Source organism: Homalodisca vitripennis, chromosome X (genome assembly GCF_021130785.1).
Source record: "Homalodisca vitripennis isolate AUS2020 chromosome X, UT_GWSS_2.1, whole genome shotgun sequence".
Taxonomy (NCBI): Eukaryota; Metazoa; Arthropoda; class Insecta; order Hemiptera; family Cicadellidae; genus Homalodisca; species Homalodisca vitripennis.
The window spans coordinates 149926237-149942250 of NC_060215.1; the positions used below are offsets into that span (position 1 = coordinate 149926237).

Here is a 16014-nt window from a genome sequence, read left to right on the forward strand (position 1 = left end):
AACGGCTAGTAACAGATGGAGTCAAGAGCAGTGTTGGGGCGTAGGGACATTTATTGACTGTTCAAAAAAGATGACTGTTTATTCATTGCTAGTTGATGGTGGTAAACAGAAGTGTCTAAATCTAGAGTAATCTAGTGGCAACTGCAAGGAATTCTGAAACTAAGTAAAAAATATTACTGATTAACAACAATGAAGTGTTATCACAACAGGCTTTTACTGTTTAGAAAGAACTTCAAACACAAATAGATTTTCATGGATGTGAAATTAGCGAAACAACCAAACTAATATTTTTGTGTAGTACACAATCTGTGAGAAAACTAAATTCATGGATGAAAGGGTACCTTTACATTTGGCTTTGATATATATTTATACAAATTATAAAGAACCAATTTATCTCCCACCAGTTAAGGAAGACATTCTAGTAGTAACTATTTTAATAGATATCAAAAAAAGATAGCAAAAGATCAAAGATAAGATAATACAATCAAGAGATAAGATAAAAAAAGTCATCTTTAATGAAGAAAAGCAAGACTAAAGCCGAGAAACAAAAAGAAAAAAAGTCATATTTGATAATTGAAAAAACCTGTAAAATAAGGAAGTGGAAATAACATGAACATTTTGGAAATAGAGCAATTTAAAAGTTGTTTTGTGCAATTTGATCAAGAAATAAATTTGTTAGTTCCTACGCCCCAATGAGTGTACAATGTTAGAACTTCCAAGACATTTTCTGTTCTTTTGTTAATAATTATCAGAAAATAACGCGTGGAAACCAGGTAAGCTGTGTCAATTATTTAAATGCTTTTAATTATTGAATTTGTTATCATTTATTGAAAAATTTGTTTCTAATCATTATTTAATTAGAATCAGAAAAATCCAATTTATGTTTCAGATTATTAGTCCGAACATATTTTGTCTTTCTTATATTCAAAACAGTTGTTTTTTCTTGTATTGTTCGTTTTTTTTAAATATATTTATTAATGTGTTTTTCCTTTAACTTGTGATTTCAGATCATGTTTGCGGTAAGAACCATTATACCGTTCTCGTGATTCCGTAAATGTATTGGAAGCTCTTGACTTGGTGATACAGGAATATAGACTATAATTTACTTGTAGTTTTATTTAGTTTTAGTATTATTTAAAATACAACCTAAGTTTAGCAAATTCTCGTCATTTACAAATTTATTTAGATGTAATAAATTAACTTAGCACAAAAATGTTAATATATAATGCCATATTGAAAGTTACAACATTGTTGAGAATAACTTATTAAAATTCTATTGATAAATTACAACATCAATCTTCTATATTCCCTATACTAAAAAACAAAATCAACGATCAAAATTAAATTATAACCAAATATAAAATCATAACGGGCATGGACATATATTGAGTGGAGTTCAATTCATTTTAAATCTCTTAGTTTTTCTGAAATTAAAAATGAATTTTTAGCGTTCTCAATATGAATTTTTGTGGAAAAACCGGTCTGTTGGGGTTTCAAAATTTGGTACAAAATTATAAGAGTTTCAAAGAAAAATATGATTAGATTTTTAAAAAGGCCCCAAAATATTTTGAATATCGTATAAAAACAAACATTAAATATTATGTACCATGAATTGTCTGTACTGGCAGCCATTTTGATTCTTATTCCATAAAACAAAGCTAAACCTTAAAGCATTTAAATCCCTTGTTTTTGTTTGTAGAGCTTTGTGATATTAGTATGTTTCACATAAAAGTACAGCTTTAATTAATCCAACATTTTCTTCCACATTACCACCAATCATTATAAAAGCTATAAACATTGGATGAAATAACAGTCTTAACATTAAATTTCGAATCATAATTTGTTATCAGCTAATGCTGTAAAACATAAAAAACAAATACATTTTTAAATTAATGTAGTTTATTTAGAAAATCGCAATCCCAATAATATATATATTCACATGTTACTAAATCAAATTCTTATGTCCAAATTTTCATGAAATTTTAAATCAAGAAACAAGTTAGGCTTATATAAGACATATAAAATTGATATTTATATTTTATTGTTTTAAAGTTGTGGAACTAGTAAAGTTCAATATACAAACATAACAATAACAAACCATAAAACCTGTTTAACTCTGTATTTATTAAAGAATATTAATATGAAATTTTCAAAAATTATAATTGATGTAACTTTTGATCATATTTACTGATGTATATTCAGAACTTGTATGTATTAATTTTAACATGGAAAATGTAAAGGGTTATGCAAGACCAATAACATTTTATGAATTAGATCAAACAAAATCGACTTACTTGTTGAGTCAATCCTTAACCTAAAAGACTGCAATTGATTGAAGATAGTTTGTTGATGCACTCCTCCGAAGTTCAAAACACGTGAACTGTGTATAAAATTTTAAACACTACCATATTTTCCAAACAAGTTATGTTTCTCTTTTTGTAAAGTTTTATTTTGTCAGTAATTGGTTTTTGAATTTAAATAAAAATCACACGTGCATTAAATAAACAATCCTCAACGTTGAACAGTCCTGTTTCCATTTCTAGGCTGTAGCCCTTATGCTTGTATCTCCATTGTTCTCATTGTGCAGTACTGAAATAATTTGTGAAACCAACAATTGTTTATAAATAAACAAACTGATCTGTTTCCTGTGCCAAATAATTGTATTCCATGAGTTTCCTTGCATGTTATCTATTATGGTGCTGGGACACCCTCGAGGTTCTTCCTTAACTCTGTTTTCTCACGTATATTTAGCTGTTGATTTGGGTACAAATTTGACTCAAAAGAGAAGTATATAAACTGTTGTTGGGTTTGTGCTTAACCCTATTATTGATTTACAAAGTAGTTCTTAGCAACTCCACCCGGCAGTAAGTATTGTAGGTTTTAGGTTAGTATAAGTTGAACAGAGAGAGTCATAGATAAAAATACAAAATACTTCAGGGCCATCAGCAACTTTGGATCCGTTATGTTTCTCTCGGTTGAATATCTTCTGTCAACTTAACAAAGGCATAGTGTGCGCATGATTTTGGTACAAAATACAAACCGATGTTAATGCCAAAAGATAATTATACTGAGAAAAAATTGTTAATAAACTGATTACATAGTACGGTTCATCTCATTTAACGTTTTTCCTCTTGTAATTTGATAAAGTAATTATAACAGGAAAGCAGTCAACTATTGATAAGTACTATTTTTTCACGTTTTCCGTTAAGTGAGGAGGAAATAAGATTTTGACAAGGAAAATCGTGTTGCTGATGGCACTAGTGATGATGATGTACTTATATTAGTGTCACATGTTCGTAGTATCAGTATATATGTTCGGATGTTTGTTCACCAGTCTAGTGCAAGATGCGGCCTGTCGGCGCAGTCGTGGGAAACCTATCCTGGAGAGAGAGCGACACAGAGTGCTCCACTCTACCCACAGATGAGTTCCTTGGAGTACACGGAACCCCTATGGTGCGAGCAAATGCAAGACATGAGTGGTTACGTGCTCCCGGACATAATCTCGCCGCCATTGGATGAACAGTTTCAATTAAACTTTAGTACAGGTCAGTCTCTAGCCCTGATCGTATAACTTGTTGTATTTCAGCTCCGGAACATTGGCAACAGCTGTCATTATTTGCCATTATCTGTGTCAGTTGTACACGTGTTGTTTTGATCGAGTAGATGTGACATGAGGTGCTGTTGCTGTGTAATGGAGAAACCGTGTAGTGTAAAGGTGCTGTGTTACATAGAAAATACGTACAAATTGAATACGTTGTTAATTTCCATAAGTTGATAATTATTATAAGTTCAAATGTTCTGGTAGGTGTAGTACTATTGCTTATCTATTAATATAAACAGTTTTATAAAAGAACCATTGTTACTGCTACTCAATACATTTTGGTTGCCTTAAAATGTCCATGAAAATATGACGATGTACTCAAACGACACGTTTTACGAGTTATCAAATTCCGTTAAAATGTGTAAACGTTATCGTCTTGACTTTTGTAACACTTTTCCCAAAACTCACAGATCTTACTGTATCGTTGAGTTTTTCCAATACAACACACAACTCATGTGCATAAGTAATTAAACAATTATAGACCCAGAATAGGATTAACAACACTAAAATAGGTAGTGTTTCTGATAGAATTTCATTCAGTGTAAAAGTTACTGAAAAGAAGTTTGGTTAAAACAAAAATACAGGATATTGACTCTGTGTTATTGCTCTGAGTGCAGTGAGGGATTCCACAGTTTCTCCTAAATGAAATTAGTGTTTGGCGCGGCACGAAAAGGTTTTTCCAATATTTCCATAATTTTCTGGAACAAGAGTTCCTGGGATCTTATCGGTGAGCCCATCTTAGATCCCCACACAGACACAAAACTACACTAAAATAGTCTGTCTACAGGTGGATAGCTACCCAAAAGCTATATTTCCAGTCATAGTTTAATGTAAAATCAGAACCACACCAGAAAAGATATTTTAGTTCCCATTGATGTCTACTGAGGCACAGTTTGTATCCTCCCCAGATAAGGAAGCAGTTATGCATCGCAGGAGATCTACTAATTGCCAGAACTAGATAGGAAAACTATCGTCCAGAATTTCCTCTGTCTACTTAAAACATATCTTTAACTCTTGACTAGGGAATTGTTGATTGTGATTGATCAAGAATGGCCACATTCACTAATGCCCACATTCACTGGCGGTAACCGTTGTCAGTTGTATAATACCAATCTGTGGCACAATTGACACCTGGTTGCTACCAGTGAAAGTTAACTAACGTCATATTCACCATAAAGTATCCGATGTCAAAACGTTGCTTTTCAGTGGATAATGTTTGTCATTGAACATTACACACCATAAACATTCTACTTTTTGAAATGTTTACACTATTGAAAATCATGAACTTGAGGAGGACAAGGTTTTCGATCTATCTGTTATGAGAACGTAGTATAAATAGTCATTCACATAGAAATTGAAAAAAGAACAAGGAGGGCAAAAGATTTCAAGGATAGAGTAATGGAAAGAGATCTCCTTTTATTAACATGGTACAATTAGGATTTTGGTTAAATATTTTTAAAATTTCATAGCTTTTTTTGCTCTCTTATGACAAGAATTTGAGAAACCTCTCATTGCACTTGGTCCTAAAAGGACCTTTCTGCTTGCTTCTGGAGTGACAGGATATTCAGGATGGGTATGGTTGATGGTAGAAGCCGCCTCATGTCGAGATCCCATGAATAGGGATGTGGGCTCTATTTTTTAGTCATGTCACCTTAGAAAGTAATCTAGGTCAGTTCTGTATCAGCCTCTACAGTCAAAGCGAACAAGAGTAGGACTTCCCTATGTTCAGGTTAGCAACTGTCTAACACCTGGGGAGCCTCACCAACTCCAACAGTCATCTCCCGCAGTAGACTAGACCTATCGATCTACCCCCCAGGGTAGTGATGTTCATATACCGCTCCTGGACATCCATAAGGTTGCCCAGATTTAAGTTACACATCAGTTTTGCTTTACCCAACATTGGTTCAGTTACAGCCCTTCAATTCAGATAAATTTCCTGAATATGGGAAAATTATAAAAAAATATGATAACTCCACAAGGCATTATATGTATTGAAGTAAGAATTTTTAAATAAATATTACATATATTATATGACTTATGACGTGAACCCTGAATGACCCGTGGTCACAATATTTTTAAAGATTTTTAACTTAATGAAATATTTATAAAAAATATAATTTAGAAAAATTTGTGTTTTATAGCAAAATATAAATTAGAAAAATTTGTATTGAAATCAAATATTACTCAAGAAAATTATAAACAAATACATTTCTCTTTCCTGTACATACTGTAAACAGTTTATATTCTTATACCAGCCAGTTTTTCGTAGGCCTTATTACAAGATACCATTAATTTATTTTGGCTTACAATTCTTCAACGAAATATAAAAAAGATAAATTTTGCTCATCTCGAGAAGATATATTGAAAGGACTTGAGATTTAAAAGTGTAAAATAAATTAAACAAAAATAACGGTAATATTCTATAAAGTAAAGCCATTAAAATTACAAAGGGAGATTAATGTAACAATCTCTATACTTTTCATATTACACATGATGTAAGTCTAGAACCCAAATATATCTTTATCGAATTATTGACTGGAAGTTTGCCAGAAGTTTTATCTAACCACCCTTTTTATGCTGCTAATGGTATGAGACATGTTTATTTAAGTAAGTACAGTTTTAAAATTCCCCTTTGGTTGATGTCCCACACTTGCACACTGTCTACTTCCATCTGTTATCAAGCCACAGATGCAATTACAGCAAAAATGGATTGTTTTTACATCTGTTAATTCATATTCCAAATTCCCCATCAATTGAGAATCCCACCAACTGTAAAGACGTGCTGTTATTTGTTTTCTTGTTGCTAAAGGCATGAATGCAGTTGAAATTCACTGACAGAATTGTGAGGTGTATGGAAAAACGTTACGAGTGATGTAATGGCATTCAAATGGGTAAAGGCTTTAAAAAAGGCCAAAAGATGTTCATGATAAGAAATAGAGTGGACAGTCGTCAGTAATCGCCAAGGATTTTGTGCAGATAGTGAATGATAAAGTGAAAATGAGCAGAAATTTCACGATTTCTTCTTTGTCAAGAGACATTCCTCATGTTTCATAAAGTGTCCTGTACTATATTTTATTGAATGTTTAAAATATTGAGAAGCATGTTTTGATGTATGTTCACATGCTTTATGCTAGGGACAATTCGGTAATCCCTTTAACAGCCTCAATTTAGGGCCCAGTGACTACCATTTGTTTCTTCATCAGAAGATTAGTGCCGCACTGGCTACAATAGTGCCAAAATGATCGCGTTGCAGTCTCCTTTAAATCAGGTGGCGACAATCTTCAATGAAGAAATTATAAGAAAAGTTGTTTGTAGATATAACAGTGCTTTAATATTAATGACAGTTATGGAGTAGATAAAAGTGTGGGCTTTCATATAAAACTAAAATTGGTACACAAAGTTTACTGGATTTTGTTGTACATATATGAAAACGGTACTTACTTAAAAACATGCCTCATAGAACTTTTTTTACAGTATTTTGAACGATTCTGGTGGTTAATCTTATAATGTATTTGAATTTGAATGCATAAAATGATAATTCAGTGAGCTAAAATTAATTTTCAAAGTACATAGACTATATGATTTATGCTTAACCTCTATGACTTTTTTATTGAGATAAGTGAAACAGAAATATAAGAGGGAAGCAAAAGGAGAAAAGGATTTAAATAGGAAAGGAATGTTAGGAAGGGTGCTGCCTCAGAGAACTTTAGTAGTTATTCTGCTAAGCGATTGAGATGTTTGGCAAAAGCTAACCCTTGGAGATCATGCATTGATTCCACCAACAGAAAATGGTATTATTAACCATATAGTGCTTTAGAGATTGGTACTTGTAACCTCTAAATAAAACCAAGCAGCTTTTAAACCAAGGCTTGAAAGGGGGGTATTCCCTCACGAGTTCAAAGCCACAGATTTTGCATTACTTCCAGCATCAACCTAGTTTAATTTATATCTTCTAACTGATTTATTACTAGTTTATAATGTACGTTTATTGTTTGGTGTACCTTGCTCAGCGATTTTTTGTTTTGTTACAGCACAAACTGAACATGACTTTGACCTGCAAAAATTCAGGAAATCCATCACCAGAGGAGTTATTATTGAGGGAACAAACCAAAGTTTTATGCGAAGACTCTATCACGTTTGATAATAATTCCAACTACAGCGACTTACATACCAAAATGAAAGCGTGGCTCCCAAAAATCTCTGCTGTGGAAATAGATGAGTTCGCCACAACCAATATGATTAGTGGTAACGGGTGTTTTCCACCCTGTACTGATTCAGAGACCATACAGACCTTACCACAACCACCTAGGGAGGAAAACAGGCCTTCAGCCACCGACGCTAAACAAAGACACCTATCTATATTTGACTGTGAAGAACCACATATCAAAGACGACCAAGACATTTTATCCTTGTGTTACAATGATATCAAACCTGAATTTGACGATTTGACAGATGATGTGGAGGTAGCAGAAGAAGTAGTGGTGACGACTGTTCTGGATGAATCGAAATCAAAAATGTTTTTGGGTTCACACTTTTTTGACTCTGCTTCCCCCGAGTATCTTGTGGATCCAAAAGAAGAGACGATGTTGCCTTCTGAAACGAACGAAGAGATCTCATCACCTCTCGGTGCGTCCTCACTGATGGAGACGTCGATCAACTTTGACTCGAACTTCTCTGCGGAGGATGACCTCTATTCGCTGGAGCCTGAACCACAACCTCGTGTGGAACCTCCTCGGCCCACAACCAGGTTACATCCTCCGCTCCGGTTGAATATTGAGGCTGCGAGTCAACTACCCTTGGGAGGGCTTCTGGACACACCCGAGATGCTAAACCCGGTTCTCAAACCTGAAGACGAGTTTGATCTTGTTCAACTTCCTTCTGACCAGTGTAAGTACAGTACTAAGCTTTTTTTATTGCTTCTCAATTGTGATTGCTTTGACACATTGAAAGCACATTAACTGACGGGTGCAACCGTCAATCTGTCTAGGGTCTACTAAAGTAAGCGAAAGAATCATTAATGGACATCAGGGAGGAAAGAACGCTATTAGTTGTATATTTATTCAAAATGGATTTAATCCTTATAACGTCAGTATATCTTTTCACGACTTCCAGCAAACGGCACAATATTTAAAAAAAAAAATTTTTTAAATGTGTAAAGTTCATTTTTATTTTTACTTTCTATAATTATGGTAAGTATAAAAAAGTAAAAATTTTAAAATTATTTTGTACGTACATATATCTATGGGACATTAAATTGTAGATATAAATAAAGTCAAAATAAAAGGCACACAAAATTTTATTAGCTAAACAATAAACATTACCAGACAATTATATAAATGTAATTAAAATAAATTATATTTATAATAAAATATATATAATAAAATTAAAAATAAATAAAAACCATATAAACAGAAAACACGACGAAGGAAACCAACTCAGCGATGGTTAGACACGCACTACCTGAAGCCAAACTGCAAACAAAAGCGCGCACACTGTACGGCGTCTGTGCCATGTGGCGGGGAGAGTGTCTAGACACCGCATCTATTGTTTCAAACAATGTAACGCGACAGCTATATTTTGACGCTTGACATAGGTCAATAACCCACACACATGGTTGACGCATACCGTTAGTGACATTGATCGGATTTAAAAGGAACTTAAATTTGCTATAGACGCAGTTTTGTGTCGATGCGCTGTACCGTGTCTTTGCCGTTTGGAGATAGTTTGTCTATGCGCCATACGGCGTCTGTGACGTAATAAGGGTTAAACATTATGAAAAATCAATATTTACTACCTTATTATTCCTATTGCCTTACAACACTTTCTTAGCTTACTGTACATTCCGTTTTATTAAGAATTTTGGCAAAGTATGATTATTTCTTAAACACAGGTACATGTGAAGTGATACTTCACATTCAGTCTACTCATAAGCAGTTTTTTTTACTCTCTCTCCATGTTGTATTTGAACACACAAAGCAGTGTTTTGATTAATTGTTTTTTTTTTTTTTTATAATCATTCTGTCACCAGGAGTCAGCATCGTATATCGATGATCGATGATTTGCAAGAACCGATAATATCATATAAACATACTTGGCACGAGAAAATTACAGGGCATTGGCAACAAAGCTGTGATTACATGTTCTATTGAACTAGGAGCTGGCGCCATACAGCAATAATTACTTTGAACATTTCACAGTCAAAATAGTACGGAAGAATGCCACTAGAGAATGTAAACAGCCATTGTATATTATTTGAAACAAGTGTGATGGATGGTTAAATGCGTCATTACTCCTTAGGGATAAAATGGTTATAAGCCGTCAGTACCCTGTCGGAACCACTTTCAGCTACTCCTCAACAGGTTAATTTCAACGTAATGAAAACAATAAGAAAGGAAACCTCATAGAGAATGTCTTTATTGTCGTATTCTTTGAAACGTTATCAATTAACTGTAATACTCAGGTATGGAGTCTTGATATAAGTTGGTAAAGTTCAGACACTTATATTACTTAAAATTGTACTTGAATTTTTTAAACACACCACTTGTTATATATCAGCACCAACCATAGAATTATATGACTATAAAGAAGATAAACTGATACGGTTTTTGGAACAAATCTTAAAATCGTATAATTGACAAGTAAAGTATGATATAAAAAATTTGTAAGTTCACTTTTGACGATTTGTATCACTAAATAGATATTCACTCTGTTGTGTTAAGGTCCATTATTTATTATTTTTGTTTGAAGATGACCAAAGGTCGGTGCAGTCAAATGTAGTTGTGACTGCTTACTTCGTATGTTGGAAATCGTTAAATTTAGTATTTGATGCATTTGTGATCTATTCTCTAATTGAAAATTAACCGTGTGAGCACCAAGTTATCACTATACATATGTATACAGGGTGTTCACAAACTTCTGAGGGTGATAGTATTCATCATTCCAAACAAAAAATGTCATACAAATATATAGGTAAAAAATGTTTCGTTTAACGGCTAAGTGCCATTTTGTATTTGTTGTGTATAAAAAAAAGTAATAGCACTAAAACTAGTTAGGCTAAAAAACACAATTAGGCACATAGGTTTGAATAGATAAGAGGAAAATGTCAAAAATTGTGTTATTTTATTTAATATTAAGAAAATGGCGTCTGTTGAAAATTTTATGAGTAAAATAACAAAAACCAGTATAGTTATAACAATTTATTAGATACCAAATATTTTGCAATTTTTATACAATTCCAACAGTATTTTTTCCAACAAAATCTGACAAGTTAAAATATCTAAAAGAGTTTCCAAGGAATAATAACTCTTGTCTTAGAATAAGTTTGTTTTAAATTGGATTAAAATATCTGAAATATTAAATATTGAAGAGGAAGGTGATATAACGTACTGTACCCTTGTCTTAATACATGATAATTTATAGATTGTTGTATGGAGTTGAAATCTGATAAACATTCTTTGACCGGATATGTGGATAACATAGGTAGAAAACTAACTAAGTTCATTAGTTCATTTCAAAATTACAGCCAATTGAAAATTTTCGAAGATTCCTAGTTATAAAGATTCCAGCCGTAAGATAACTTCTTACGGAGTGGTTTATCAGAAAATTTTGTACTGCATGTAGGATTTTTAACTTTTGTGACCGGGGCCCAAAGTCCCAAAAAAGTTCGGCTTATTACTTTAAGAACGTAAGTTATTAGAATTTTGTGCCAGTTATATAATACTGGTGCTTTCAAGCCATTATTGTCGTGACAATTGTCAAATTGTTTTAAATTTCATAGTAAGGCTTTCTGGACTAACTTAGACAAATGTCTTCTTCAAAAAATTCTGTCGCCTGTGCTTTTAACTAACCAGTGACACCGTCTTTGAATTCATCGCTGTAATTGAAACACTGAGAGCCAAACCACCCTAAACAAGCTATTTCTATGCCCAGAGATTTTGAAACATCTATAGTCACTTGTTTTATTTAAAAGAAACACACAGTTCTCCAATAATTTTTAAATACTTTACACAAGGCCTTTCAACATCCAAGATGCTATCGTCAGGTGTAAAGCAAACAAGATGACGTAGGCATCTTGGATGCTGAAAGGCCCTATTATGTAAAATATTAAAAATTATTGGAGAATTGTGTGTTTCTTTAAGACCCTTAAGACTCCTTTAATGTTTTCCAATAAGAAGAGCTTCTCCTTTAATGTTTTCCAATAAGAAGAGTTCCTCCTTCAACGATGTACCTTCACTGTTTCGTTGATGTTATCAACAAGTTCATCACTCACCATTGAAGGCCTGCCACTCCTTTCTTCATCGTGGATGTTTGTTCGTTCACTTTTAAACAAACGAACCCATTTATGTACACTCTCTTTACCCATAACGTTTGGCCCATAAACGCCATAAATTTCTCTTTGAATAACTCCTGCAGAGTATTGTTTTGCTTTAATAAACTTAATTACAGCACAACCTTCGCATTTGTTGGGAAATTAATTGCGGCACACATTTTGCAAAGCTGTAGAAAATGCCTGAGCGAAATGAACATACGACCTTCTAACTGCTATGGCTAGATGCTGAGTGCTACTGCTACTACTAGTGCTGTACACAAACGGCAGTTATTTTTAGAATAGCCCTTGTATATTGATTTAAAAAAAAATCACAAATGTTAATCACATTGAAATATAGAGAATGGAATGAGGAGTGGAAGGTGGGGGAGAGTGGAAATTGTGCTCTTTGAATGAGGATATCAAGAGCAAAAATCTATGTTTTCTCTTCCAGGTGGAGAGCCATCTTCAGTCAAAAGATGTTAAACCAAAACTACCAATAATGCAATAAGGATTCATTTATAGAAGTTATCATCGTGGAGCTTTATCGTGATTGGGTGAAGCTTCATCAACCAACAACCAGTTAATGATCATTATTGCTTCTTTATTACAGGCTGCCATATTTTCGACAATTTAACACTGCCTTCTTTATTAAAGTTATTTTCTATTTTAACCATTTCTAAGGTTTCTCTAAAAGGGGGTTCACACTGAACAAAAGAGAAAATCGAGACTACTTCCGGATCTGAGGATGAGCAGAATGGTCCTGCATCACCTTCTCTCAAGGTGGCGTCTGACTTTCTCTCCTTAAGTAGATTAGTGTCTTCTCAAGTTGTGGGACACATTCACCTGAGAAAACATCTTCACAGAGTTGACATTTTCCTGGTGAATCTGCTCTGTAGAATGTGTGACTGGCAGGAAGAAACTGCTGAAAATCTTGTTTTGACTGACCTGCAAAATAGCAAGAGAGTGATATGCCATCCTTGGCAGTCTGGACAAGGGTAGTGAATTTCCCCAGAGGATCTTATCAGTTGTTTTCGGCAGTTTGTAGAACTGCTGAAATTGTAAACTGGTTGATTTTATGGTATATATCAGGTGGCACAAAAGGCCCTCGAGGCTTAAGTGCATGGCGATAGTCCGCCCTTTAGAAGAAGTAGAAAGCTTCTCTTATTGTCCTTGCATAGTAGTAGGGAATTTTTGCAAGTACCTTTATTTTGTCAAATTCTATTGCATGTTTCTTTTAGAAACCGTAGTCTACTATGGATGATTTTTCTGTATCTTGTCCTTTCCTTTGTCTAATTATTCACTCAGTTGTTTAGCTATTCGAATTTTTTTAGAAGAAAAAATCCCCAGTTTTCAAGATCCCCAGTGTAGACTGAAATACAACTACATGAAATTCGACGTACACTCGGTTTAAACCGTAAATCGTGTCCTTCACTTCTCCCAAACAGTTCTTCATTTTTGTACTGGCTTGAATACAGGTTTTATATAGTGTCCTCTTGATTTCCTACCTATTTTAGTTCCTTGAATGTACAGGAAATAGGCTAAATTTTTATATTCTTCATGATGACTTTGATCTAAATATAGCACATTCTGACACATAACTTTCATAATGTTTTTAAAACACCTTATTAGTTTGTGTAGTATTGTACACATTATCCTATGATGTTTTGTATAATGTTCTCTCTCTTTATTCCAGGTATCTTTGTCTGATCTACAGATTATTACTTTATCCCCAATTAATTAACGTATTAAATATTCTGAACAACTGCCCTGGATGATGATTAGCATAAGCATTCCGATATCTATTAGTTTGCTATATGCTGAATGTCCTAAACTCCCGTCCGGCTTACCTAGTTGTCATTACATCCAAAAATGGTAAAACTCCTGTTGTTTTCAACCTCTACTTAAAGTTGAAGTTAGGATGTATGGTATTTATATGTTGTAGGAACTCGTTTAAAATGTCTTTACTGTGAGGCCAAATTCCTCATACATTTTCTATAAAAATTAACCCATAACTTCAGCTTCTTCTATGCTTCTTTCAGGGCTATCTTCTCGGATTTCCATATTTAATCGTGAGAGGTTTGATGTGTGTTCCAGAAAGCATAGTTGTTGGAACACACCTGACGTGGAAGCTCGAGAACTAAGATCAAGAGCAAAATTCTTCCTTAATTGATTCTTTCTGAATTATTTGGTTTACATTTATTACTTTGGATTGTTTAGGGTGACTCGAACAGCCGGCTTCCTGCCACTCCCGTCGTCACCAGACCATGCCCCCAAAGACGAGGGAAGAGTCATCTCTCTATCGCAGACCTGAAGGAGTGTCACAAGTATGGCCGAGGGAAGCCATCACCTTCACATTCACCTGCACCCTCACCGTCACCCTCATGCTCCTCAGGCCGCCCGGCACGCAAGAGTGCCACAAAGTTCAAGAGACTCCTGGAAGAGGGCCTCCTAGATTCGACGCTAGACTCTGGCTCCGTCTCGTCAGAAGATGAAGATGTTGCCCCCAAAAGTAAAAGGAGAAGGTCAATCTCATCCACATCGAGTCGAAAACGACTCAACTCTGACTCGGACCTGTCTAGCGTCGGAACAGGTATCATTGAGAACTCGGCCAAGTACAGGGAAAGGCGGGACAGGAACAACCTGTCTTCAAAGCGATCCAGACAGAAACGCAAGATGCAACAGGAGCAGAAACAATTGGAATTGAAAGACTTGGAGCATCAAAACAGGAAACTCAGACGAAAAGCAGATGCACTCGCTGTCGTCTTAGATAAAGTGCATAAAGCATGGAAAGAGTACTTGAAGAGTATGAAGAAGGACTGATGAGTATAAAAGTGATGAGTGAATCAGTGAATGTGCATGTGTACCTGAAAAGAGGAAACAAATTGTAAACATTTGTTACTAACTCTTGTATACCATCTAGCATAAATAATATGCATGTTATCAATAATTATAATCTTCTTTATAATTGGCTATAGCTTTCCACTGTGATCAACACTTTTTTGGATTTAAAATAAAATATCAAAGGATACTAATGGTAATCACAGAATTAAAGTATTAGAAATATATTTAATAAAAATACAAAAAAATTCAAAAATGTAAAACTTAATATGATATTAAAGTGTTAGTCTTCAAAAGTATGTTAACGTAGTGCATCACAATTTATTTAGACGTGACTTTTTGGTTTTGTTATTTATTCAATGAGGCACAGTGTATGTTTTTTTATACCTAAGACTGTAGAATAGTATAAATAAAGTTTTTAATGTATTGTTGGTTTATTTCCTTCATTTTTATTTCATTCCTGTGTAGCTCTCCAAGTGGCAATTAAAACATTTTCAAGTGACAAGTCATTTTAGATGTTTTCCATGTGTACTTTAAAGTACCTATTATAAAAAGTACACATATACTATAATCATATAATGTGCTTATGCCATTCTTCAGGGAATCTATGGATAATCATGGTGCATAAATCTTCATACTATAAAAATATCCCCAGGCCAAGACAATTTTTACTTTATTTATCTTTTAAGTGTAGTAATTCGCCTGGTAAAATAAGACATCTTTACTGTAACTGGCAACGAACGAAATATTAAAATCTTGAGGCAGTGAAAACATTTTAAATTTTATCTAGTTTCAGAAGTGTTATATGAATCCTGTGCAAATAAAGTTGATATTACTCGGTTTGCGACCACAAATGATAGAAAAAAGGCCATAATTGTTATGAATACAATGGATTTTTTTTCAAAAATTCAAGAGTTAATTTTTACACTTAAGTGTCTAACTTATACCAAAATTTATAGCATTACGTACTACAAAGCAAAAGCATTTCTTTAATCAATACTAAGTTCCTGCAAGCAATGGCTCATGGTTACAAATAAATTATTTTCAGAGGGATAGGTCTTTGTTCTAGACTATATATTCTTCTATCAATTTTGATTTGGGAATATTTTACTGTTTGTTAAATTTAAAATAAATATATACTATGAGGTGTGGATAGAAAGAAACTGGTTTACTTTTGTTATAGTCACGGAACAAATGCATTAAGCTAGAATATCGAATATCATATAAGGCAGAATATCACATGGCCGATTGCATGACTCCCCCTACC

The 16014-nt window shown here is 33.8% G+C and overlaps 1 protein-coding gene across 3 annotated transcripts in view; it reads left to right on the forward strand.

Moving 5' to 3' along the window:
• The window catches only part of LOC124370008, a 35185-nt gene extending 20827 nt beyond the window's left edge, over positions 1 to 14358 (forward strand). For 2 of the 3 annotated variants that reach the window (XM_046828279.1, XM_046828277.1), the window contains exons 3-5: positions 3335 to 3545; positions 7633 to 8488; positions 14127 to 14358. In XM_046828279.1, the coding sequence (XP_046684235.1) occupies positions 7645 to 8488; positions 14127 to 14131 (849 nt within the window). In that variant the 5' untranslated portion in view covers positions 3335 to 3545; positions 7633 to 7644 and the 3' untranslated portion in view covers positions 14132 to 14358. Of the gene's footprint in view, positions 1 to 1027; positions 3546 to 7632; positions 8489 to 14126 lie in introns of those variants that run through there. The other variant, XM_046828276.1, reaches the window with a different exon arrangement.
• The last annotated feature ends 1656 nt before the right edge of the window (positions 14359 to 16014 follow it).